Raw genomic sequence first — 27,520 nt, 5'->3', positions numbered from 1 at the left:
TTTGAAAATGTGTTGGCGGAAAAAGGTTCTAATATTATGACAATAATGTCAAAATATTATGAGAACAAAGTTTATAAAATACAATTAAAAAAATAACAGCAGAAATGTATTTATAATATTAATATTAACAGAAAAAAAACATTTAAAAAAAATATATATATATATATGTTTTCTTTAAGTCGGAATATTTAAGAGAAACAAACAAAACAACATTTGGAAAATTAGGTTGGGAAAAAAAAAGTTATAATGTTATGAGAATAAAGTCAACATATTATGGGAATGATGTCATAATATTGAGAAGAAAAGGTACTTATTTAAGATTATTTAAGAAGAAAGTTGAAATATTTGGAAAAAGCAGCAAAAATGAGGGCAGAGACCGAAGTTCATACTAATAATCGGCTTTTTCACCTACGTCACAAATCTGAGATGCGGCCCTCGGTGGAGGAAGTTTGGACACCCGGGTATTGGACATTACCTTGCCTCGCCCATCTTGAGTTATACAGTATGTTGTTTTGGAAGTCTAATAATGTGTACCGCATACAACAGAATCATGATAGGCCGCCGGCTATTTAACATCAAATCCCTTCCCAGGTTATCCGATGCATGTGCAGTGTATGTCACTGGGTACCTGCAGGGGTCAGAGCGGCCACCCAGACCTCTTTTCAGGGTCTACCTGAGAACACCCACTGACTGTCACCTGTATTTACCTTGACCACACCCCATTTCTATTATCTTCCACCGCCAGCCTCAGGAGGAGCACTCAGATTTCTAATCCCCACCCAATATTGTTGCAATACCCTTTTGATGCGTATGGAGAGAACTATTGTGTACTCGCTTTGTCAACCTAACTAGCTGGAGATCCAGTCTGTGTGTTTTTGAGTGCCTTTTTACGCAAGGTCAGACAAGGGAGACTTCGGAAAACAACTTTAAAGGTATTTTACTTTGGATACGCACACGCACAAAGGTAGGCTTTCAAAGACTAAACAGCACATTTATTTTCCTGTGTTTATTTAGTCCAAATTGGCCAATGATATGTGTGAAAGAGAGAGAAACAAAGAGTGTCAGCCAGCTTGATGCTCTAATGATTATTATTTCTTATAATAGATTAAAATGGGCTGCTTCACCTTCGTCAAAGTGATGATGGTCGTCTTCAACTTGCTTATCTCGGTGAGTATGTGTCTGCTTTCATAACGACAATGAATGAATCCTTCCCAAGACCTCTTATGTTCTGAAGAAATGACAAATATTGCGTTCAACGCAAAAGATGAAAAAGTATCCTTCCACCCAGGGGCCAGTTTTGGGCATAAAGTGCAGCCAAAGGGGCCATTTGAGGCCGCCGGCTGTTTTTTTGCTGGCCGGCGGCACATACTAAAAACATAATTTAACAAGAAAACCGAAGAAAAAAACAGCAAAAAAACAGAAAAATCTGCAGTAATTTTACAAGAATAAAGTCAAAATATTAGGAGAAAAAAGTTGTGATCTAACGAGAAAATTTTACGTTGAAATATTATGAGGAAAAATAACATCATTTTAGTAGCACAAAGTTGAAATATTAAGGAAAACAGCCATTAAAAAAAAAAGTTCAAACTAAAGTCAAAATTTTGGGAAAATTGGTTGGGGAAAAGAGTTATGATATTATGAGAGTAAAGCCCAAAAACAAAATAAAAAATAAAAAAAAACAGCAGAAATGGAAAAAAAACAGCTTGAATTTTAAGAGGATAAAGTAAAAAATATTAACAGAAAAAAGTTGTAATCTAACGGGAAAAAGTCATAATTTTACGAGAATAAGGTCGTAATATTATGAGGAAAAATAACGTCATTGTAGTAGCATAAAGTTGAAATATTAAAGAAAGCAGACATTCATTTTTAAAAGTGGTAATATCATGAGAAACTAATGAAACAAAATAAAGTTAATTTTTTGGGGAAATTAGGTTGAGGAAAAAAGTTATAATTTTATGGGAATAAGGTGAACCGGATTAAAGTCACTAAATAACATTTAAAAAAACCAACAGAAATGGAAAAAAAATAATTTTACAAGAATAAAGTCGAAGTAAGAGAAAAAAGTTGTAATCTAACGGGAAAAAGTCGTAATTTTATGAGAATAATGTCATTTCAGTAGCATAAAGTAAAACATTTTGGAAAATTAGGTTGGGAAAAAGGGTATAATATTTTGGGAATAAGGTCAAAATATTACGGGAATAAAATCATAAAATACTAAAATAATAAAGTCAAGATATTATGAGAAATGCTAACAGAAAAAAGCTGTAATTTTACGACAACAAACTCATAATATTATGAGAAAAAAAATCAGGTCATTTTGGTAGCGTAGAGCTACAGAAATACTACAGAAAAATGTGCTGTTATTTTTAAAGTCATAATATTATGAGAAACAGACAAAACAAAATCAAGACGTCATTTCTGGAAAATGTGGTTACTTTTTCGTGCAGCTGCTGTACACGTGCTGCTTTACCAAATATCCAAGTGGCCCTTGGTGGAAAAAGTTTGGACACCCCTGCTCTGTGAGGTTGTTTGGGGCCACAACCACCTGGGGGGCCACACGATCAGAAAGGCTCAGACCAACTGCCATAGGCTCAACCCCCCCCCCCCCCCCCCGGGTGCTGTTCTCAATTGCCCTGTGATTTTTATCATGACTATTATTATTATTATGGAGGACTTGAATGGCGAGATGAAGTTCGTCACGAAACTGGGTGTCCATTTCATAAAGACGGGAAAAAGAGGTCATGCTGGGCTTAGCCTGTTGATATAATAGGAAGCCTGAGGCCTCCTTTGGAACACGGTCCTGGACGGGATATTTATGACATACTGAGGTATAACTTTTTGGGTGGGTTAGTAATGTAAGATGGCCTCGCATTTCTATAACCTATTACACTTCTGACAAATACGAGGCATTATACTCATTATACTCAACTTTTTTATTAAAGCAAACTTATCAGTGATCTATACTTTGATGAGTGACAATACAGTACGCACCTTTTTCTACTTGTTTCCATGGGATCGTCCCACAGCTGAGTGGCCTGACCTTACTGGCGATGGGAATCTGGGCCAGTGTGGACGCGACGTCCTATCTTCAGCTTCTGGGACCTTTCTCCAGCAAAGGCATGCAGCATATCAACGTTGCCTGCTGCTGCCTTGCCTTTGGGGCCGCACTTTTCCTGCTGGGACTCGTAGGCTGCTGCGGAGCCCAGAAGGAGAGCAAATGTCTGCTGCTCACAGTAGGTGGACCAACACACGTGGATTATCGGTGTCTCTTAATCATGATGGAAAGGCTGAAAAAATGTTTGAGAAATTTAAATAAAATCAGATTTTTCAAGCAGTCCAAACTCCAAAAAGTTAGCCAAGCATTAGTGATGTGCGGATCGACACATCCAGTACTTTCATACTTCAGTCATTTGGCGTGTATGTGTTTGCCCCCTTCCTGATTTCTTATTTTTTTGCATGTTTGTCACACTTGAATGTTTCAGATCATCAAACTAATTTAAATATTAGTCAGCGACAACACAACTGAACATAAAATGCAGTTTTGAAATGTAACTTTTTATTATTAAGGGAGAAAAAAATACAAAACATAACTTAACTGAGATCTATCAGTGTGGAAAAGGTTATAAAGCCATTTCTAAAGCTTTGGGACTCCAGCAAACCACAGTGAGAGCCATTATCCACAAATAGTGAAAACATGGAACAGTGGTGAACCTTCCCAGGAGTGGCCGGCCAACCAAAATGACCCCAAGAGCGCAGCGACCACTCATCCAAGAGGTCACAAAAGACCCCACAACAACATCCAAAGAACTGCAGGCCTCACTTGCCTCAGTTAAGGTCAGAGTTCATGACTCCACCGTAAGAAAGACACTAGGCAAAAACAGCCTGCATGGCAGAGTTCCAAGACCAAAACCACTGTTGACTAATATTTAAATTTGTTTGATGATTTGAAACATTTAAGTGTGCCAAACACGCAAAAAAAGAAAAGATATCAGGAAGGGGGCAAAAGCTTTTTCACACCACTGTATGTGGCAGCTCCACAGGCATTGTCCCTTTAAACCAGGGGTGTCCCAAGTGCGGCCAGGAGGCCATTTACGGCCCGTGACTGTTTATTTATTGGCCTTCAGCACATTCTAAAATAACATTAAAAAGGAATTTAAAAAAAAAAAAAAGCACAACAGCAAAAATGGGAAAAAGTAGCAGTCATTTTTACAAGAAAAAAGATGACATATTAGGAGAATAAAGTCATAATATATTTTTTTTTAAACAGGCATCATTTTACGAGAATAAAGTCATAATATTAAGTCATAATAAAGTCGTAATATTAAGAGGAAAAAACATAATTATTGAAACAAAAAAATAATTCAATTAAAACAAATTTAAATTAAAGCTGAAATATTAACGAAAAAGACGTTCTAAAGTTGTCATATCATGAGAAACAAAACACAACAAAAATTAAAGTTGCCATTTTTGGAAAATACTGTCAAAATGTCATCGCAATAAAATCATAACATTACGAGAACAAGAGCGTGTTTGGAAAATGTAGGAATAAAAGCAACAAAAATGGTAAAACAAGCAAAAACAAGTAACTGAGGAGAAAAAGTTCATACAAGTAATACGCTTTTTCCCCTATCTTTTTCTGGGCATACAGTATCTCCATGGGTTGGTTTACAAATGTAAAACATCAAAGTGGACGTCCATACTTTGATTTTTAGGTATGCAGCCCTCGATGGAAAATGTTTGGACACCCTTACAGTAGACATTCATTATGAACAGTAAAAATGATAAATGGAAGCCACCATTTGTGTGATAGACTTTGGCTGTGACATGATTAAATGCACAAAGACTTCAACCTCTCTCTCCTCTTCTTTCCGCAGTTCTTCTCCATCATCCTCATCATTTTCATTGCTGAAGTGGCAGCCGCCGTTGTAGCACTGGCCTATTCGTCATTTGTAAGTTCACCACCTTTTCCCTAGCTGAAAGCGAACTTCTAGAAAGTGAAACTTAAGCCTGTGTGCCCGCAAAGCGAAAGCCCAGTCTGTGTGAAAGTGAGGGTCATGCTGGTGTGCGTGACAACAATGCATCTATTGTGTGTCTCCTAGTCATTTTCCATGAGTCGTATCTTAATTCTGATCGTGCTAGGTGAGTGTCTGCGTGTGTCCTGAAGGTCCCCATGAGAAGTTATTCGACTGATAATGCATTGAGCTTTTAGGCTGTATAATATCTGACATTAGCATTTTTGTGACAAGTAAAGAATGCATCTTAAAGAAATTCAACACCCTTGGAGCGCCAACTGCACAATTAAATGGAGGCCCGGAGGAAGCCAAAGTACTGCACCGCCAAAGACATCAAGGAACTGGACAGATATTGCAGATGACATCATGTGGACTACAAGGAAATGAACAACACAACTCAGATGCAGCTGGAAGTCAACAACAATCGACAATAACAATTCCACAATAATACAGACGATGTCAAAGTCAACGATACTAAGAAACACATTTAATCCGATATCAATAAGCTGTTGCATACAGAAATGACCTATAAATTGTGCAATTCAATCAAAATGTTTACTCTAGTGTTCCATTAATTCTGACGGACTGCATGACAGCATTTCCATTTGTTTTTCCACAGGCCGAGGGGATCCTCCGAGCGTGGGCTACTCCTGCTTTACAGAAGGATTACGGTAGTGATCCTGCGGTCACCGACATCTGGAACACCACCATGACCGAGGTGAATTTTGCCTTCTTTCATGTAAAGCAAGGTTTTCTGTGTCTGAGAATATTCTCATTCATCCAGGTCATTGTATTCCCACAGCACTGAATTGATTGCAACTTGACCGTTTAGGTTGTCGACCAGTGCTGTCCTATCTAGTCTTTAGAGCATTAACTGATGAAGCCTGCTCGGATGAAAGGCAAAACATCTTCTAAAGCAGGGGTCACCAAGGTTTTTCCTTGTGAGAGCTACTTTTACAAAATGAAAATCGCCAAGAGCTACTCATTTTTGCAACATTTATTTTCAGAGCTTATTTTAAACCCAAACAAAGCAAATATGCTTGTTTTACCAGAACATGAACAAAATGCTGGTGTCCACAACTCACATTTTGTATTTCAGAATGCATTTCTTTCTACTGTTCTTTCATTATGAACTGAAACCTGAATGAAAAGCAGGCTTGCGGGCACCTCATGTGGTCGTGGGGGGCTACTTTGGTGACCCCTGTTCTAAAGCCTAGGTCACAACTGGTTGTCCGGGTGTTGTATGACCCCAAGAGCACAGAGACGATTCATCCAAGAGGTCACAAAAGACCGCACAACATCCAAAGAACTGCAGACCTCACTTGCCTCAGTTAAAGTCAGTGTTCACTGGGCAAAAACGGCCTGCAGGGCCAACAGTAAAATATGGTGGTGGTAGTGTGATGGTCTGGGGCCGTTTTGCTGCTCCAGGACCTGGAAGACTTGCTGTGATAAATGGAACCATGAATTCTGCTGTCTCTTGCTTGCTGCTGTAACAAGTGAATTTCCCCGCTGTGGGATAAATAAAGTACAAATACAATACAAATACAATACCAAAAAATCCTGAAGGAGAATGTCCGGCCATCTGTTGGTAACCTCAAGCTGAAACCAACTTGGGTTCTGCAGCAGGACAATGATCCAAAACACACCAGCAAGTCCACCTCTGAAAGACTTTGGAGTGGCCTAGTCAAAGTCCTGACCTGAATCCTATTGAGATGCTGTGGCATGACCTTAAAAAGACGCTTCATGCTGGAAAAATCGGCAAAGTCCTTTGATAAGCGCCATTAAGGAAAAGACCCCCCAGTATACTACACATATTATGTATGGTTATTGATCATTTATGGTCATACATTGAAAAAAATAATAATACAACGTACAGCTTGCCCGTGGTTCTTTCAACCTTCATACGAAGCCCGCATGGTACGCAAGGTCAGTACTTTTATTGCAAGTCTGATGGACGTTGGTCTTACAACTTACGTGCGTTGGCCGTACGAATGAAGCGACAGCCATACGTCCGAGCAGCTTCAGCTTTTGTGCGTGGTCCGCATGTTCAACTTACAGGTTGTACGTTGGGTGCGTGATCTTACTCCTTCATGGTCACCACAACTACGTTCTCCGCAGGCAAAATAAAAATTGGGGGAACGCCACAAATCGCACGGCCAAAAACAAAACAACGAACGTACGTCCAGTTTTTAGACAACCTGAACAGTCGACTTGAGATCGGTTCAGTGCCCTGAGAACACATTAGAGGACAAGATGGCAGCACAGTGGCGTAGTGGTTAGCATGTCTGCCTCACAGTCGGGAGATCTGGGCAAATGGAACGCCAATAACATTCTTTTTTTATTTCCCAGATGGAGTGCTGTGGTTTCACCAATTACACAGACTTTGTGGGCTCCAATTTTGAAAAGGAGAATGGAGGCTTACCACAGAGCTGCTGCCTCGCTAACCTTCTCCCCTGCAGCCCAGAGGCAGCATATCAAAGCTCTGTTCAGGTGAGAATGCAACCTAATGCATGAAGACACGGGATAGCGGGCCACATTTGTGTTTGTGAGAACAAATGATTAGTGCAGGGTTTGTTTTTTTTGTTTTTTTTTTAAATAGTTACACTTCACGCTACGAGGGAAACTTTTTCTACCGAGGGCCACATAGTGAAAAATGAAAGGATGCAAGGGCCACTTTCATATTTTGTATGCTAAGAAGTTACGTACATTTCAAGAAAAAAATGCATCTCAGCATTGTGATATACGTGAAAAACTATTCGTATGAACTTTGCTCTTTTTTCCCATTTTTTTTCCAAATATTTAAACTTTTTCCTACATAAATTTGGACATTTTCTTCTCGTAATATTTTGACTTTACCTCCATAATATTATATATTTAAATCAATGAATAGATAATAATACACTTGAGTTGAATTGCCTTTAAAGTTTAATAAATTGCATTGTGTTGGTATTGAAATCCTTTACTACTGGTACTATGTGACTTTTACACTGAAAAAATAAGGGAAGAATGTAAATACTGAAAAGTACTGGTTTGAGCGTAGATCCATGTGGGACACCATCACTAATTTTCACAAAACTAGCAGGTAAAGACTGAACAGCACTGGTCCAAAGGTGGATCCCTGTGGAACACCACGGCTAACTCACAAGCCCAGTCTTCACATGAAGATTAATTTGTTTATTGCCAAAAAAAACATTTTTTAACTCTGAATTTATGTAACTGGATTTTTTGCATTTCAATTGTGTGAACTTTTTTGGACTTAATTCCCATCATATTACAACTTTTTCCCCCACCTAATTTCCCATAAAATTACAACTTTATTCGTTATGTTTGTTTCTCATATTTATATCATTATTATTTCTCATACCATCTTTTAAGCTACTAAAATGACATTATTTTTTCCTCATATTACATTATTCTTGTAAAATTACAACTTTTTCTTGTTAGAACACAACCTTTTTTCTATTAATATTTTGAGTCTATTCTTGTAAAATTACTGCACATTCTTCCATTGTCATTTTTTTTTTGTTTTCTTATTAAATTTTTTTGGGGGGTCAAAATAACAGGATCTAAGTGTACAAAGTACACAATATACTCATTGACAAACACCTGTGACATTACAGAATTGATTCAGAGTTGTCAACTCTTTCTTTCTCAGGGCTGTTTTGAACAAATGCTGGAGTCTCTTAAGGAGCATGCAAACATTGTGGGAGGCATTGCAGCAGGAGTTGGTGTCCTCGAGGTAAGTATGCATGAGATTATGAAATATTATAAGCGTAGAAGTCATGTTGGCTCATTAGAAGAACATACAATGTCAACAATTTACCCAACAGCGTAACATCGCGTATTTTTTAATCTCTGTACTCTAAAGCAGTGATCACCAACCTTTTCAAGGCCATGATATATCTGCTTTCATATCATTCATTGTACTTAAAAATGAAAACCTGTACCAAAAAAATCCATCAGAAGATATCTCACACTTGTCATTTTAGGAAAACGGGACATGGGAATTTGGTTAATCACAGTTAGCTTGCCATGGTTTTGGTCGTAACGCAAGTTGTTCAACTTTTACGCGTGAAAAGAATTATGAGATACATCACAACAAAGATTCTTTTTTTTTTTTATCTTGTGTCCCCAGATTTCGGCCATGATTGTGTCAATGTACTTGTACTGTCACCTGGACAAAAGAGTCAGCTGAGATGGCAGCAGAATAAACATCGTACATCACTCTGGATTTATTCAATATTGACACCCTCTTCCAAAGATATGAATATTTCTACAGTAGGCTGACAAAATCTCAACCAAAAAATATCTATCTGTGTTACAATGCACCTAAAATGATGAACTGTTAAACGTAAGTCATTATCATTTATCAGTTTCATTTAGCAATGTAATATTTGTGTTCTTGTGTATTACTCTTAGCACTTCTCATCTTCAGGTAAACATCCACGATGTGTCGTTGCAATGTCGTTTTACAACTGGGCTGACCACTCCCACATGATTGTGTTCTATGCAGTACATGTTTTCTATTTACAGATTATACCAATAAAAAATATTGTAGGATGAAAATACACTTGAGTTGAATTGCCTTTAAGTTCACATTGCACTGTGTTGGTATTGAAATCCTTTAGTACTAGTACTATATGACTTTTAGACAGAAAAAATAAGGGAAGAATGTAAATACTGAAAAGTGCTGGTTTAGAGCATGGATCCCTGTGGGACGCCATCACTAACTTTCACAAAACTAGCATGTAAAGACTGAACAGTAGTGGTCCAAGCGTGGATCCATGTGGGACACCACGGCTAACGCACAAGCACAGTCATCACATGAAGATTACTTAGTTTCGTTGTTGCCAACATTTTTTTTTTTTAAGACTGAATTTATCTGACTGATTTTTTAACTGAACTGAATTACTCTTTTTTTGAAACCTTTTTAAAAGTATGCTGACATTTTCATTAAATAAAAATTCACACGCTGTTTAGTTTGGTAGAATGCAGTGTTTTTAAGTTCAGGTTACAAAAATTAAGTGTAAAAAATTCTGTTTTCCCGGAAGTGTCTTTTGAAACGTTGCATTCAATTTTTATAAGCCAAAATTTTTTTTTTAAATTTATTAAACCCTATCTTGAAAGGAACTGAATTTCAAAACGCATACATTTTGCTAAGAAATTTTTGTAGTCACATTTCCAGCATAAAATAATGTAAAGAAAAAAAAATCAGTTAAAAAAACTGAACGGCAAAAAATTCAAAAAATTAAAATTTTTAATAATTAAAAAAAACAAACAAAAAAACTATGAATTTGACAAATAGGATTTAAGGCGTATTTAAGGCGAAGCTTTGTCCAAGAGTGTAACTTTGGGTTACACATTGGGGGTATTAATATCTCTGCATAAACCTTCATCTATTTTTAACCGTCTATTGGCTTTCCAGACCACGTCACTGTGACTGAGATGCTAATCCTGAATTTTGCTGATGAAAGTTGTCTGGGGCAGTTTCCAGTTTCTGGAAAGCATTGCAGGGTATGAAAGTCAGACCACAATATACAGGAAGCCTCAGTTGTCCTTGGTCAACCTCAGAAGCCAGAGAGCCTCAACAATTTGCATGCATTTCCCTAACCATGTGCCTTCCATGGTCTGAAGGTCCCCTGGGAAAGCTGCACTTATGATGGCTACACTGCACACTTGCGAGTGATGACCATAGGAAGCCATAGGAAGGGATGTGTACCAAACTTGAGCGCAGATCAAACCACTCACACCAACCAAACGTATCAGACTTTTCGTGTTGAGGGTGTAGCGGGCAAAGCGCAGTATGACTGGAGTACACACCCTTAATCATATTACGTGATAATGAACATATAATAAATGCAATCCGGAGCTGTGCCGAAAGGCAAAGATCTCAATTTACCGGTCGATCTACGCTCCTACCCTCACCTATGGTTATGAGGTTTGGGTGGTGACCGAAAGGACAAGATCGTGGTTACATGCGGCCTAAATGAGTTTTCTCTGTGGGGTGGCTGGGCTCTCCCTTAGAGGTAAGGTGAGAAGCACTGCTCGCCCGCATTGAGAAGAGCCAGATGAGGTGGCCCGGGCATCTGGTGAGGATGCCTCCCTGGGGAGGTGTTCAGTGTTCAGTAGGAGACCTCAGAAAAGACCCAGGACCCGTTGGAGAGACTATGTCTCTCATCTGGCCTGGGAACACCTGGGGATCCATCGAGAGGAGCTGGACGAAGTAGCAGGGGAGAGGGAAGTCTGGGCTGCCCTGCTTAGGCTGCTGCCCCTGTGATCTGACCTCGGACAAGCGGAAGAACACGGATGGATGGATGGACAATCCGGTTTATAAAACACACCAAAATGTCTGAAAATACCTTTATTCATTTGCATGAAAACTCCCCGAAAATATCAAACCTTCTTTCACAAATCATCACTCTCCTTGTACATGTGTACCTCTAGACCTTTCTAAAGTCATCCAATTACAAAAAGTAAGTAAAGTTGTCAGACAGAATAGTCAAAAAAGAAACAAAGGGTCATAAATAACAAAAAAAAAATACTAGTTCGGCTTTCATGTTAAGCTAACGGGAAATAAAAGCAGATAAAAACACTCCAAAGCGTTCCCAATTCCATATGATGGCTTCGACAACTTGAATGTTCGCCCATAGTCACTATTTGGAGTATGAAAAGATGAGTGCAATTTACGTTTAAAAAAATGCAACCTCTATAATAGCTTGTGTCATGGACGGAATTCTATTTTTTTCATTTCCTGTTTAGCAGATGCTTCTCTCTACTGCCAAAGCCTACCTTCCCATTGCTAAGCAGACAATTGAACTCTTTTGGCTTGAAACAAACAAGGATATTTAGGTTAGATTCATATTTTAAATGTAATACAGAATGGCAGCTCTGTGTTTAATTAGGTATACTATATGGTGTATATCCAATCACAGCATCTAAAAAACAAAACGACAAATAAGGAAGAATTGAATCACAGATGACAGAGTTGTTGTTTGAAACGACTTTACGTTGAAACTTTCTCAGCGGCACAGAAAGTCTTACTAAGTTAGGACATGCTGTATTCTTGATTAGTGTCTGTATCATCTGTCTGAATTTCCATGACCTTGTGGATTATTTCCAGTCTTATTTGGAGTCTTTCTGATTAGTTTGTGCCATATGGCCGCTGTCAGTAATTGCGAGAAGAGCAACGTGTTTTTATTACGCACACAAATGTAGTCCCAGATGAGCGAGTGTGCTGTGGGGTTTGACTCTTGGATTATTTTTGAGTTTCTGTATTCAAGTAGGTAGGGGGTCGGGGCACCACAGTGCGCTCACACTAGCCAAAGGCGCCGTGACTGGGATAATTCCGGTACGATTGGCCTAGCGCGAGGACACCCTCAATTTCTATAGTTGAAAAATATGCAGACTGTCTATTTTATTGAAAATATATTTGTATGTATGTACATTACATCATTATTTTGTTCATCTCTATTAAAAAATGCACTTATCCAGATAAAATGTGATAAAAAAATGAAAAGCAAAAGGTCTGGATTGATACAGGCAAATAAATAGAGATAAGTTAAACATACAGTATGTACACTCAGTAGTTTTTAAATTCAGATATCTCTGCTGTTAGGCAAATGACCCAAACAAGATCACACACTTTTCAGGGAAATAGTATAGGAAAAAGTCACTTAGTACCAAAAGTCAATTGAGTGTCATCCTCCTCCACTTACGGGTTGGCTGAATTGTGTTTATGATAAAAAAAAAAGTAAAAGGTTGCAGTTCCCAAGCTTTGTTGTTAGTGGTTGAAGGAATTGTTAAGTCCCGGCCGAGCTGGTTCAAACGCCTTTTGTGTGTGCGTGAGAGTGCAAGAGTGTGAGGTTTACAGCTGATCCGCCGGGGCACCCTCTTCTTTGGGGAGGGGCTCTAAGTGGATGGGGGTGACATTGGCAGGTTTCTTCACTCTGATCATCACAAACGAAGAGAGGAAGCAGAGAAGAAAGAATACTTTTCATTCATACTGACTGTCATGAACCAAGCAGTGAACATTACTGTCAACAGCCACGAGAGGGCGCTCAGTTGTCCAGAAGGGACAGTCAGAGGAACTGGTGTCAGGAGGATGTAATCCCCATGACTGGACAACGCCACAGGATGGTTAGGAGATGTCAAATTCCTGCACCAGCACAACATTTTAAGCTTTTGATGCTTTGGGCAGATGTTATCTGCACTGTTGACGAGGTCTGCCACAGCTAATCTTACAGGGGCAATCTGACAAACATTCCATAAGGTGGTTGAAGTCAAGGCACATGGGGCATAACGTGGGAAGTAACCACCACCATGGTTCCGACAAGAATCGCAGAGTTCCACAACTTACCAACCTGCAGAAGACCACTGATACAATCTCTAATTAGCTCATCGCAGCCGCTGGAGCATCTCCATCTCCGAATGCGGTCCCATGACTACCAACGACAAGGTGGGGTTTAGCAGAATTATCTCTAAGCTACTAGGGCAGCCAAGTGTGAAGAATGAAGGGACTTAACCCCTGATGACACACGGCGATATAATCAATCCAAGGGTCACCAGTGATCAGAGGGTGACACTGTTGGCATTGGACTTGGACACGCACAAGACAGCGATATAGAGTGCTTGAAGTACCTCCTCTGGTAGTCAGGAGGCAGAACCGTACGTATCGTACAACTACTCTCACATATAACGTACATCAACAGTCGATATTAACTTACGAGTATGGGGAGATGGGCACGGCCACCACCAGGACATGACTCCTCTTTCTAAAGAGTCGCCACAGGCCTCTGTGATTCCCCCGAACGTCAAGGTCCCAAACATGAAGGCACTACGTAGAAGATTAGAGGAAAGCATTAGTGGCTTTCTAATCCCATGCACCACAGGTTACACCTCTGAAGTAACGGCGTACCTTAGCGAGCTCAGTCCAGGTCGAGGTGTCCGTCTCTGACGTCATCTTAATGAACATGACATAGACTTTCCCCTCGGAGTCCGGCAGCAACGAGTCCTCACACGGGTTCTTGGTGTGGTCCAGCACCTCTGCCTCCCTGCAATCGAACAGTTGAACACCCATCTTGCAAAAGTTGTCCTCTTCCTTTAATCTATGCTGTGTATGCAGTGGAACCCGGTGCAGTCGACACACCTCGGATTGATGGACTCACATCCACATAAGATAAAATAGGCACTGCTTGCACATGCGAGTGATAATGACTACAATAACAATACAATTTTTCATAGAAATGACCCCTTTGGTCTCAGTTTTTAAAAATAGCGACTTTTAAAAATAACAACACGGTGGACCAGGACTTGAGTATCAAAAATCTTGGCAAAGGCCTCGGCCAAGGTCGCTGCTAGAACAGTTCCTCCACGAAATTGCTGCAGTGAGACGCTCTGGATTTGGGCCCCCCCCTCCCAGTCCCAAACTGTACTCCCCAAAGGAGCATAGTTTGGAGTTGGTCCCCTCTCCTCTTGTTCTCCCCTTTTCCTCTCCCCGGAGAAACGCGAGTGAATTCAAGAAATAATTGATGTCCGAGTGGATCTCGCTGCCGTCAACAATCACGTCTTCAATTCGTTTATCCTGTTCATTCATCATTTATGTGCATTTTCTATTATTGTAAAACTATTATTGTAAAACTATAACACAAGTTCTGTGTTAACATTTTTGAAAAATGGTTAGACTACGTTTCGGTGAGTCTCGGGACCTTCTGCAACAGATGAATGATTACAACCAATGTTCCACTGTATTAACTACCGTCTTTGCTCAAGGAGTTAGCCAGATCTCACTCACTTAAGCAGGCTTTGGATTTCCACTTCATAGGCATCCTTCTTTAAGCTAAGGGAACATACACAAAAAACAAGTACTTTAGTCATCAGTCTGCAAGTTTTCTGCATGTATTTGTCATTAGGCTGCACACACCTGTCCACGTTCTTCAGCTGCACGTGAGGCACCGTGTTAAACTTGTGTTTTTTGAAATACACCTCCTATGTCAAACGAGAGGAAAGACCTGACAAGACTGAACGTAATATTTATGCTAATTTGTAACAGTTTAAGGAGGGGGAAAAAAAAAGCAGAGAAATATTCAGTGCAACTTTCCAGTGCACTTTGTTCTTCAACCTTACGTGGAAATATCCATTCATGTTGAGGCCGATGATGCCAAAGTGGTAGGAGCGGGACACGTCCGGGATGACACACTCCCTGCCTTTCCTCTGCTCTGGCATCCGCATCCACATGTCCCAGTCCCACAGCTAAATGAACACACACACACACACACACACACACACACACACACACACACACACACACACACACACACACACACACACACACACACACACACACACACACACGCGCTGGAATATCAGCACCGCAGCAACACAATCTTAACACCCATTTAAACAAGGTTTAATAGCCTGGACCTTCTCCGGTGTTGGCCATTTTGGCTCCAGTTCATCCTTGTAGAGACTCTTTTTCAGGACCCAGCCCAGGCCAGGCATGCTCTCCACTCTGTACAGCAAGGAAGCATCCTCTGCGGTGTGTTCATAGCCCTGTTGTGCACAAATATAACATGCAGTAAAGACTGGGAGTATGTGACAAATGAAACAACAATAACAACAACAACAGATGGTGGTGTTATTGCACAATAAATGGTTAGTAATAAGAAGAAATACATTTTATGTTTCACTGTAAAAAAAAAATAAAAATTAAAAAAAAGCAGTTTGCTCACCTGGTCATTCCAGGCAGAGATGCAATAAAGGCTGTCATCCTCATCCAGCAGGTGGATGGTCTGACTCAGAAAACTGTGAAAATAACAGAAACACAGGAGTGAAGCAATTTTATCTCTTTTTCTACCAATCTCTGCCTGTCATTTAACATTGGGGATTCAAAGACACGAGATAGATACTAATTCTGACCAACAATAACAAAAGGAAACCATTCAGTGGGGGAAATAAGTGTTTGATTTTGTAAGTTTACCCCATGAAAAAGATTTCAACATCATTTTTTGGAAGCTTAAGGGGTGTCCGTGGCCCGTGGCACATTGTAGGAATAAAAACAAAAAATTGGGAAAATTGAGCACAAAGGCAAAATGTAGCTGAAATGTTGGTACTAATAACGAATAATAAAACAGCTTTGTCTTTAAATTGTATAAAGGGGTTTTTTTTGCGTTTTACAAAATTAAAAAAAAACATAAAAATATCAAAGTAGCCTCCTGCATCCTTTGATTTTCAGTATGTGGCCCTGGGTGGAAAAAGTTTGGACACCCCTGATTAAATGCAACAGAGAGACAGAAGGCCACCCTCTATTGGTGATTACTTCCATAGCAAGAGGTTCTATGTACTGTAGTCCAAGTTATCTTCAAAAAGCTTTTCATTTTTATACTATTCTGTCTAAGCACACCTGAAGAAGTCAATGGAGATGTCCAGATCTTCCTCCAGCACAATAGCATATTTGGCATCCTGCAGGAAATGAGAAATATTAAATAAATGAATACAAAAGAAAGAATAATAAACACTGAAAAGACTACAGCAGCATCATAGATCAATAATCATCAAAATTTGTGAGCTAAATTAAGATGCTCATAAAATCCAAAAATGCTTCCATTTATCCTTTTCAACATCAGTCTGTCCCAGCTGACAGGGAGACAAAATCTCGGACATCGCAGCACATAGAAAAACATTCACACGCACATTCATACCCACAGTTACTTATTTGTTGCACACAGCGTACAGTAAATATAATGTACTCACTGGGTGAAGATTAAAGGTTGCAGTCAGACTTGCCTTGTAGTGCTGTGACAGAGCAAAAACAGCTAGTATAGTAGTTGTAAGTGAAATATCTGATCTTGTGGTCTTGATATTTAATTTTAATGTGTGTATTATTTAGATGCATGAAGTTATTAGGTTCTCCCTCATTTCCTAGACAAAATGCTTTCATAAATTCCTCTAAAATGCACTTTGGACATGTATTTATGTGTACTAATGTTTCAAAAGATGACAGGCGATTTAAAAAAACAACAAAAAAACGTTTGCTTGGTTTGACTTAAATAAAATTAGAAAAAATGTAAAAGAAATAAAGACTTAACAAGTGTGAAAAAAAAACTTTAAAAATGACTGAAATAAAAGTGTAGAAAATAAATAAGTGACTTAAATAAAAGTGTAAAAAATAAGAAAAATAATGAAAATACAAATGGCTTCAAAGTGTAAAAAGTAAATAAATACAAAATAAAAGTGACATTAAATAGTGTAACCAAATTAAGTGTAAACCAAATAATGAAAATAAATTAAAATGATTTAAAGAAGTGTAAAAAATAAAAATCTATGAAAATTAAAATACCTCCAAAGTGTAAATATTTTTTTTTAAATGACAAATGACAAATAAAAGCGTAAAAAAAAATCATGGCAATACAAATAAAAAAAGACTTAAATAAATGTGTAATGACAAAAATATATATATATAAATAAATAAATAATACTTAAGCGCAAAAAATTACAATAAATAAAAATTAAAATGACTTAAATAAATGTGTAAAAATTAATAACACTAGACGCTGCAAGGATGTAGCGTGTACATCTCTCACGCACCGCGGTTGAATACAGCGTGGAAGACTTCTTACCTGGGATACCCGAGCATTCTTGATGCTGATTGGCGTGTGCTGAACTCCCTTTAGTCCAAACAGCTCCACCACATCCATCGGCTCCTGGGACGTTCAAACAAACACAGATGGAGTAAGACCTTTCTATTATTTTGGGTGTATTTGCGCTGTAGCGTATAGTTCTATATGTGAATCATTGCAATCAGAAGGCAAGATACCTCATAATACCCATCAATGAAGACTGTGATCATCTGTGGGTTAACACCATGAGCTGAAAGGAGAGACCTAAGCATCCTGAAAACAGACGACAACGAGTTGTATTGACAATACAGCTCATAGGGTTTAGATTAAACACCGACATACACTCATCGTGGGCATGAATGTCATGTTCTTCTTGAGCCCTTAATGATTTATTAGAAGCGTTCCTTTTGGAGGCTTGAATGATTATACAACGGACTTAATTCTGGCTGGATATTTGACCACTCCACACCTTGGCATAACCTCTAATTCAGTTTATATCGTTTTGTTTCATACAGTTATGTTCATGCACATTACAGTACATTTCATTACGGTCAAATAAAGGGTGTTCTGAATTCACCCTTGCTTAGTTTTGGACTTTGGGTGCGTTTTCTGCATGAACACTGCATCAGTACAGTAACAATTTTGAGAGGTGGCAATGGACTTGTTACACCTGTGCTGCAACTTTCTGGCCTGTGTCACAAAATGATCAAGCTCAGTGGCGTTAAAAAAATAAAAAAGTCCTGCATTAGTGAAGCGATCTTACCGGTAGAGATAGTTGGGTCTGTTCCCTGCGATGACCGCGACTGGTACATTGAAGACATGATTAGTGGTCAGCTAAAGGGCAGAAAAACGTGACAAATAATCAAACATTGAAGAAATTCTTATTATTTTTTTTAACTTTCTTGGCTACAGAACTACAGATTTCCTATCAGCCTTTCATCCTATTTTCCCCAAACAAAAACTAACAATAAATCAATAAAAATAAACCAGAAGTGTATAAAGTGTACAGCTTATTAGGCCCCTTGTTCATTTGAATGGCTAAAGGCTTTTAACCTCTCCCATGTGGTAATAAAAATATATAGAAAAACTACAGAAGAGAGCAAAGACCTTCGCCAGCGCCATAGTTCCCACCAAAATAATAATCCTACATCAGCCTTATTCTGTAGAACCTGTTGGAAACTTGTCCTATATTTTTGTTTCCCCGTGCTCTGACCATTTTTTGTGGAGTTATATGTACAAATGCCGAAAATGGTCCTATCTTGCAATGTTAAAGAATCCTTTAAAAAAAATTCCTGGATCCAGATGATGATCCGGATCGCCCCCAAAATGTAATCAGTTCTTCCATATCCCATTTCCGACAATTCCTGAACATTTCCTCCAAATCTATACAGAATTTTTCAAGTTATTTTGAACACATACAGACAAACAGATAACCGCCGCGCTTGCGCTTGGCGGGGGTAGTAATTAAATTTGTATCTTACGGGTTCTGGGTTGAATTCAATGGGTGCCGGGTCTTTGCAGCTGCAGATGCTCCCATATCCTTCTACTTTGCTGCAGAAGAGCTTCCTCCGCCTGTTCCACTCCGTATCTGCCCAGAGGCACTCTGCCTCTGCAGAAAAGGCCATCAAATCAAGGGTTGGTCGTGGTTCACAAATGACACTTGGTACCTTCTACTGAGGCATTACTGACGTTCTTACTTTAGAGCAGGGTTGCACACACTTCTTCAACCTGCGAGCTACTTTTAAGATCTACCTCCTACTATAAATATAGAAAATATATATATTTACTATATTTATAAAAAAATATATAAGTAACTATTTAGGGCCACACGGTGGCCGAGTGGTTAGCAGGTTGGCCACACAGCCGGGAGATCGGGAAGACCTGGGTTTAAATCCCCGCTTGGGGCATCTCTGTGTGGAGTTTGCATGTTCTCCCCGTGTGTACGTGCAACTCGCCAAAACCAAACATCCACAACCAGGTTTTATTGGTCCCACGAGGGTGGTTATCAACTTACTTTGTCAAGTCCGGTTTTCAACTTTGTACTAAGTGCACGTTCACATGACAGCGGGCGTTTGACATCATATTATTCTACTTCCGAAGAAAAGTGAGGAGAACCCAGTAACTATTTATGGAGGTTGTACATGTATGTATATCAGAGATGCACGCACTTTTTCAGCATGTGTGTTACAAGTCAAAATGATCTATCACTTTCTATAATACATAACATATATAAAATCTAACCGGTGAACTTTGAAGTACTACTGTAAATATTAATTAGTATTTCACATTTTCAAATTTTACAGGTAATCAAAGTAGTTGATATCATAATTATATTCCATATGGCAATGAAGATAATTCCACATAACCCGAGTACTGGTAATATCCATTTTCTAGACCGCTTCTCCTCATTAGGGTCGCGGGTACTGGTAATAATCAGTGAAAATAGCCACGTAGCGTTCATTAGGAGACACAGGTCATGTATTACATCCAGTTAGCGTTTGCTATCAAACATTACCGACGTACTAGAATTGAAAATGATTCTGATATGCAAAAGACAATGCAGCCAAAGTCAAGGCAACATATTCAAAAGGTTTCAGCAATGATCACGTGTTCCATTTCATCGTGAAATAATAGTTTAAGAAGCGGACGTGTAGACAACACTGATTTCTGTAGCGGAGTTCATGACGCCAAGCAAAGCCATCAAACAAGACACTATTTTTTCTACATAACTAGCCTCTACAAGTGAACAGATAACTTTTGTTATAGATAAAAGCACCTAACCGCTGAGTTAGTTTATCCGTAATTAGAATAATAAAGATGAAAGTTGCATCTGCGTGTGTAGCCTGAAACGCTGCGGGGGAGCAAGAGCGAATCAGGAGTTGAGCTTAATGTCAGCTGATGACATCTACAAAGTGACGTTTACGCGATCGACCCAAACTACCGTAGTGATCTACCGGTAGCTCGCGATCAACGTCATGTGCGCCCCCGCTTTAGAGCAACTCCAGAAGTGCACTCGTCAGCATTATAGTGATTTACGTGCCACATGGAAGCAGTCACAATAGACAGATGTGTAATTATTGGAATTAGTGTTGTGTCGTTACCTTCAGAGGCAGTGAGCTGCACCTCCGTTTTAAGAAGCACTGGATCACCCCAGGTGGAAAGAGCAGGAGACTTGGAATGCTTTTCGCCGTAAACCTGACCTGCACATCCAAACGCAGAGCTTACCAGTCAAGACAAAAAGACTATCACTCAAAAAAAGACAACACACCTCTTACACTAGTGTCAACAAAAACAACATGAAGTCCAGGCTCAAGTGTGGACACAAGTTATTGATCAATTACAACCTGAGGCAGAAACCCGATTATGCTAGGAGAGCAGACTACCTCCTTTCTTCACCACCAGAGTCCACATGTCCCTCCAGCTGAGGTTGAGAGACACTTGACTTCCCAGACCTTTCAGCAGGTTTTTAGCAGCATCCTTCAGGTGGAACGTGCCTTCGTCCTACATGGAAAAAAAAAACGTAACAGTGACAAGGGAGCATGAAACCTGCACCTCAATTAGCCAAGAGTCAAAATATTAGTAATGGCTATCTGTGATGGAGTGCAGTTTGACACCCCATTCATGCCATTTGCTTACCGAGTAGACGCCTGACACAATAAACACTTCCTGTCCCTCACTTAGTGTGTACCATGTGGGAAGTCGGTAAGCCTCTATACAGAAACATCCGATTAGGAATACATGCACTGGTACACGCCTGGTAGTCAGGCTTATGTTGACACTCATCTTTCATTACAAACAGCACCGGTCCAACACTTCGTACGCACGCTTAAAGGAATGTCCTTGTGTTCGTGTGTGGGGTGTAAGGCTCTATGATTTTCGGGTTAACGGAACCACAAACAGAATCGCAATCTGAATCTACTGTTTAACGGGGAATCGCGCAGAAATTGACTTCATGTGAATGAAATGCTGTTATCGTGAGGAGAGGGAACGTATTTCCCCGGCGGACAGCTCAATCGTGGCGGAATCTCATCACAAACATTAGCCTGCCCCCTACCGAACTAAACAGGTCGAAACGGCGACCTGAAACACCAACAAAAGTTGGCGAAAAAAACACAGAGACTTCTCTTTTACGGATCGTGAGTGGAAGCTAGCGAGGTTCGCTTAGCTTAGCAGAGCATGCTAGTGCGTAAGCGTGTGTGCGACTCAGGCTGTATGAGCGCGTTTACACCGTGTTATGTTTTACCGCCTGGTATTTATAATTTTTTTTATTGTTATTTGTATTGCATCAATAAATGTAAAGATTTTTGCATTTAAATAATGTTTACATTTTATCAACTGTCACAAAAGTACACACTCTGTGCTGGTGAAATAAGTGTAAAAGATAGAGAAGCTTTCAATCTCCTGTGATCATACCTTTATCTTTCCTAGTGTGTAACAGCCATATACTGCAAACACACACGGAAACAAAAAACATTCCTATAAGCGTGTGTACGAAGCGCCCTCATGATTGGGCGGGAACTGACGCATGTGCACATAAATGTGAAGAACACCATTTCCTTTCTAAGTTCTTCTGTGTTTGGGAATTGCACGTTTCTTTTACACCACGGCAACAAACAAATATTGACAAATTTCAGTGTAAACTATAATATCCATCGCCACCATGCCCACCCACTTACGTCAAACTGACAGTGCAAACCAACCTTAATGGTAAAGATGAGAACTCGCCCTCGGGTCACCATGTTGAGGAAGAGGATCATGGCTTCATCCTCGTGGGGGGAGTAGGTATCAAATATCCTCTTGGCCATCACATGACCCTAAAAGAAAAGAAAAACACAGGAAAATATTTGCCTTAACCGGGTTGTTTGACTCCGTCAATCAATCTGTTGGCAGGATTATTCCAAAACGACAAGACTCAGTTTGAGCAAAGTTGCAGACATTTGTGTGACATTACATGTGGCTAGAATAAAGTCCAAATATTATGGGAATAAAGTCATAATTACAAGAAGAAAGAAAAAAAAAAAGCAGAGATGGAAAAAAACAGCTGCAATTGTACCAGAATAAAGTCAGAATATTAAGAGAAAAAGTCACATTATAACAATATTTTTTTTTTTTTAGGAAAAAGCACAGCTGAACAAAAAGAACATTAAGGCTCATCTCAATTTTGCCAAAAAACATCTTGATGATCCCCAAGACCTTTTGGGAAAATACTCTGTGGTCTGACAAGATAAAAGTTTAACCTTTTGGAAGGTGTGTGTCCCATTACATCTGGCATAAAAGTAGTGGCACATTTCAGGAAAAATAACACTATACCAACCGTAAAATATGGTGGTGGTAGTGTGATGGTCTGGGGTTATTTTGTTGCTTCAGGACCTGGAAGATTTGCTGTGGTAAATGGAACCATGAATTCTTCTGTCTACTTAAAAAATCCTGGAGGAGAATGTCCGGCCATCTGTTGGTGACCTCAAGCTGAAACCAACTTGGGTTCTGCAGCAGGACAATGATCCAAAACACACCAGCAAGTCCACCTCTGAATGGCTGAAGACTTTGGAGCGGCCTAGTCAAAGTCCTGACCTGAATCCTATTGAGATGCTGTGGCATGACCTTAAAAAGGCGCTTCATGCTGGAAAACCCTCCAATGTGGCTGAATGACAACAATTCTGCAAAAACAATTCTGTAAGAGACTCACTGCAAGTTATCGCAAATGCTTGACTGCTACTAAGGGTGGCCCAACCAGTTAATAGCTTTGGATTTTTGTTTGATGATCTGAAACATATAAGTGTGATAAATATGGAAAACAATAAATAAACTAATAATAATAAATAAATAAACACTGTTGTTTCCCTTAGCAGCTCCTTCAGCAGCAGACTGTTACACCCACGGTGTAAGAAGGAGAGGTTCCGCAGGTCCTTCATAGCGACCGCTGTCAGGCTCTACAACACCTGCACCACCTGAACCATGTTGTAGTCAATATGTATTCTTTACACTGTATTCTTTACTTGCGTATCTTGCTTGCTGCTGTAACAAGTGAATTTCCCCGCTGTGGGATAAATAAAGTACAAATACAAATACAATTACAATAAATCAGGAAGGAGGCAAACACGTTTTCACACCACTAACATCATCATTCCGAGGCTGGACTCTCTCTGTGATCCAAAAAATAATAAAATATGCTTACTGTAGCTTGGTTGAGAACAATTACATGAATGCCTCTGCCTTGCTCACGCATGTCATCCTCCAACACCTGCAGAAAAGCAGCGAAACACAAAAGGATATACAGTATTAGTCATTGTACATACTCTATAGTACAATGGTTTTATCACCCAATCAAAGTATGACTCTTGTGAACTCACGGTGGTTCCGTCCACTGCCACATACACTTTGGAGCGGCTGGAGTACGCCTCGATGTCCAGGACCTTGCGCCCATTTGCCGGTCTGCGAGGCGTCGCCATGTTTGGCATCACATCCTCTAAAAGTACAATAGATTGTTGTTGTTGTTGTTTTTTTTTTTATCACAATTTACACATAAATGTAAATAAATAACGCAGACGATGGCTTCATACCATATTCTTGGGCTGCTGCATCTTCGCTCACTACTCTTCTGGTGTCCAAGATGAGTTTAATGTTGACTAAGACGGTGACCAGGAGAAACAGCACAGCGCCAGCCTGTGGAAGAAAAGAAATAAATGTTGTAATAATGTCATAAATATGATATATTCAGAAGTGATTTCAAATCAGGCTGATATCATTCATTTCCTAATCACTTCGTAAAAATGACGGCCCGTGAAAAAAATGACTTGCAACAAGTGTTCCCACTTGGAGAACTAAGGAGAGCTCAATAATAAACAGCAAAATAGATAAACAGCACCAAGACGTGAACTCCCTGAGGAAACACGTTAAGGATTTGAAGAATGAAAATGAATCACTTGGTAAACAAATGGAGGGTGCTGGAAGGAAAAGTGGAAGCTTTAAAGAAGTAGAATGATGAGAAGGATCCATTTACAGTGTTCCCTCATTTATTGCACAGGATAGGTTCCCAAAATAGCCCACAATGAGTGAAATCAGCGAAGTAGGCACCTATATTTTGGTACAGTTGTTATATATGTTTTAAGGCTGTAAAAGCCCTCACCATACAATTTGTACACTTTTCTCACACAGGCATTAACATTTTATCTCATTTCTCTCTTGTTTAAACACTCAAAGTTCAAATATCGTTTGAATTTTAATGATCAATTTACGAGATTGGACGCAAGAAATGAAGCGACTAGCGCGTATTTCACTCCTCTAATCGTGGCTTGTCCTGACCAAAGATTCATTTACAGCAGGGGTCACCAACGTTTTTCTTGCGAGAGCTACTTTTAGAAAATTAAAATGGCCACGAGCTACTCATTTTTGTAGAAATGATTTTCATACCTTATTTCAACCCAAACAAATCAAATATGCTTGTTTTACCAAAACATTCACAAAATGCTGGTATCCACAACTCGCATTTTATATTTCAGAATACATTTCTTTGTAGTGTTCTCACATTATTAACTGAAAACCTGAATGAAAAGCAGGCCTGCGGGCGCCTCATGTGGTCGTTGGGGGCTACCTGGTGCCCGCGGGCACCACGTTGGTGACCCCTGATTTACGGTATTCCAGGCACTCTACAGCTGCGTAACTTCTGCCTTCATTCACACAACGGGAAACGGGCAGTCCTGCACGAAGTGATTGATTGACAATGGTCTACAGCCAATCAGATAATAATGGCGAGTTCTCCATTAGCCAATCAGGACTGCTGTGGCTCTATATTCACTAAGACAACTGGACACATTTTCAACTCTCACATTCGTATACAACACCCTCTACTGGTAGCAGTAGTATATACAGTAACAGACATATGCAACAGAGTACCGATAGATCACTGTAATACACCACCAGGACGCAGAACACAATGCGCGTGTGTATGCTGTTAAAAAAAACATGCACAATTGCACTTAAAAAAAATCTGTGAAAGAGCAAATCCACGATGTAGCGAGGGAACACTGTATATCCCAAATGACGTGCAGAGTGGATGATCTGGAGCAGTCAACGCGCATGAACAATGTAATTGTGACCGGGCTTCACATAACACGCAGTGTTATGCCAGCGCAGCTGACAACGGAGGACAAGTTGGAGCAACAGGTGGCCGATTTTCTGCAGTCAAAGGGAGTGGATGTGGATGTCAACAACATGGATACACGCATCCCAACATGCATCTGACAAAAAGCATTGCTGACATCGCCAAGAAGGTAGGGCTGGGCGATATGAACCAAAACTCATATTTTTTGTCAAAAGGGTTGGCTCTGCAGAATTAACTGACTATTTGACCTCTCAAAGACATGTGTCCCTCCATGCAACTTGTTACGCATGTCTGAAACAAATAAACATACCACACCAAACCATACCATTTTAAGGACACGTTTCTGTTCATTTTCGGCACAGTCTGCGTCAAAATGCAAAACATAAAATATCAAGTAAACAACTAAGTATGAAATAATATACTGTATAGCGGCTTACCTGGCAGCAGCGGCGAATCGTCCTCTTATTAGTCAGTTTGTATTTCCAGGTGAGGTAAAAGCTTCTTTGTTGGCGGGGAATGAAAGGCTTAGCCCGTGGGTTTGGGGTCCACGTTTCCATCCCGCTGGATACGTCAGACCTTCAGCCTGTCGTCGTCCTCCTCCTCCTCGTCCCGCAAAATCAAGAACCCAAAAATCACATCCTCTTCTGCAAAGCAACACAACACACCGACAATGCTTCTCGTCAATGAGCGTCACACTAAAGTCGAGCTATTTTACACAAAAAACCCACAGGCCCACATTACACACACTGTGTATGTATCCGCTGGAAAATTAGCAATCTTAACGTTACGGTTTTATTCGTGGTAAGCAGAAGAAGCCAATGAAGTGAAAATGGTTAATAGTTCTGCAAAATGATAACTATGCGGAAGCCTGTCGCAGATTAAATGACGTCACTCTCTTCTTCTCCGGTTTCCTGGCGGAACGCAAATGTGTATGCTGCCTCCTACTGGCCATTGATATATGTAAATACTGTAATACACGGGACATATTCAGTACGTGTCCTCAGCATAACTGATGATTTATTCCAAAAAAGTTCAACAAACATCAAAATAACATTCTTCACAATGCTCCCAATGTAAACTTGAAAATGTGTCCTGATTGTTTGTTTTATCATCGTACTGGCTAATTTTTTTTTAATACTTATAATACACTAGTTGATATAAATACACTTATGCTTATAATGTATTATAAGTGGATACTTACAATACACTAGTTGATATTGTTGCTGTATTGTTTCTAAAATGTGATTGTCATAAATAATAAATAATAACTACTTATTTCATAGTCACTTGTCTTTTATACTCTTATTTGACTGTTATGAATTAAATTCACCAAGAGATGGCGACATTTTACCTCCATAAAAAGAGCCCAAAGCGCCTACAGCTAGTGTAGCTCAGGGCCCTCAAGTGAATTTTGTCCAAGGGCCCGAATTTTTCAGACATTGATGCACTGATATCGATATGGATGTCGCTTCAGTCGCCATTGTTCACTAGTGATGTGTCGGTCGCCAACGATTCGGCTCTAAGAGTTGGTTCTTTGAAATTAACGACGGGAGCCCTTGTGAGCCAATTGGGAGCCGATTAATTTTTTTCCTCGTCTTTTTTTCTGTTAAAGACGAATGTCATTGGTCAAGATGAGCACACTGAGCGGGAGGGGGAGGGTCGGGGTTAAACACTCTGTGGTGTTCTTAGAGCCGATTCGTTCCTGAGAAATTTGCATTTTGTGGCTGTTCATTGAGGTTTTAATAAATCAATTTGAATAATAAACATTTTATATCATGTATTTTTTTACATTC

General features: G+C 39.6%; 2 protein-coding genes across 3 annotated transcripts; one reads left to right on the top strand and one right to left on the bottom strand.

Annotated features, from left to right (window-relative positions):
* The first annotated feature begins 541 nt into the window (after window positions 1-541).
* Window positions 542-9,491, top strand: LOC129188991 (tetraspanin-1). Its single transcript, XM_054790185.1, has 8 exons — window positions 542-964; window positions 1,105-1,167; window positions 3,027-3,233; window positions 4,875-4,949; window positions 5,632-5,730; window positions 7,362-7,502; window positions 8,668-8,751; window positions 9,148-9,491. The coding sequence occupies exons 2-8, from the start codon at window positions 1,111-1,113 to the stop codon at window positions 9,205-9,207; spliced, it is 723 nt and encodes a 240-aa protein (XP_054646160.1). The 5' UTR covers window positions 542-964; window positions 1,105-1,110; the 3' UTR covers window positions 9,208-9,491.
* A 2,918-nt stretch (window positions 9,492-12,409) lies between these two features.
* Window positions 12,410-26,610, bottom strand: pomgnt1 (protein O-linked mannose N-acetylglucosaminyltransferase 1 (beta 1,2-)). Of its 2 annotated transcripts, XM_054790729.1 has the most exons (21): window positions 26,165-26,610; window positions 24,187-24,289; window positions 23,977-24,092; window positions 23,802-23,867; window positions 22,327-22,440; window positions 21,010-21,127; window positions 20,728-20,826; window positions 19,108-19,235; window positions 18,390-18,460; window positions 17,824-17,899; window positions 17,627-17,710; window positions 16,761-16,802; window positions 16,411-16,469; window positions 15,740-15,812; window positions 15,432-15,560; window positions 15,135-15,260; window positions 14,932-14,996; window positions 14,803-14,847; window positions 13,927-14,062; window positions 13,736-13,845; window positions 12,410-12,958 (listed from the first exon to the last, which is right to left on the bottom strand). In XM_054790729.1, exons 1-21 carry the CDS (start codon window positions 26,282-26,284, stop codon window positions 12,877-12,879), a joined length of 1,962 nt encoding a protein of 653 aa, XP_054646704.1. In that variant the 5' UTR covers window positions 26,285-26,610; the 3' UTR covers window positions 12,410-12,876. The 2 variants fall into 2 exon arrangements, with proteins under 2 accessions (XP_054646704.1, XP_054646705.1); XM_054790730.1 differs by lacking the exons at window positions 24,187-24,289; window positions 26,165-26,610 and adding an exon at window positions 22,941-23,663 and having other exon boundaries at window positions 23,977-24,057.
* Between the last annotated feature and the right edge of the window lie 910 nt (window positions 26,611-27,520).

This window comes from Dunckerocampus dactyliophorus, chromosome 10, assembly GCF_027744805.1.
Source record: "Dunckerocampus dactyliophorus isolate RoL2022-P2 chromosome 10, RoL_Ddac_1.1, whole genome shotgun sequence".
Classification (NCBI taxonomy): Eukaryota; Metazoa; Chordata; class Actinopteri; order Syngnathiformes; family Syngnathidae; genus Dunckerocampus; species Dunckerocampus dactyliophorus.
This window is presented reverse-complemented; position numbering and strand designations above follow the sequence as displayed.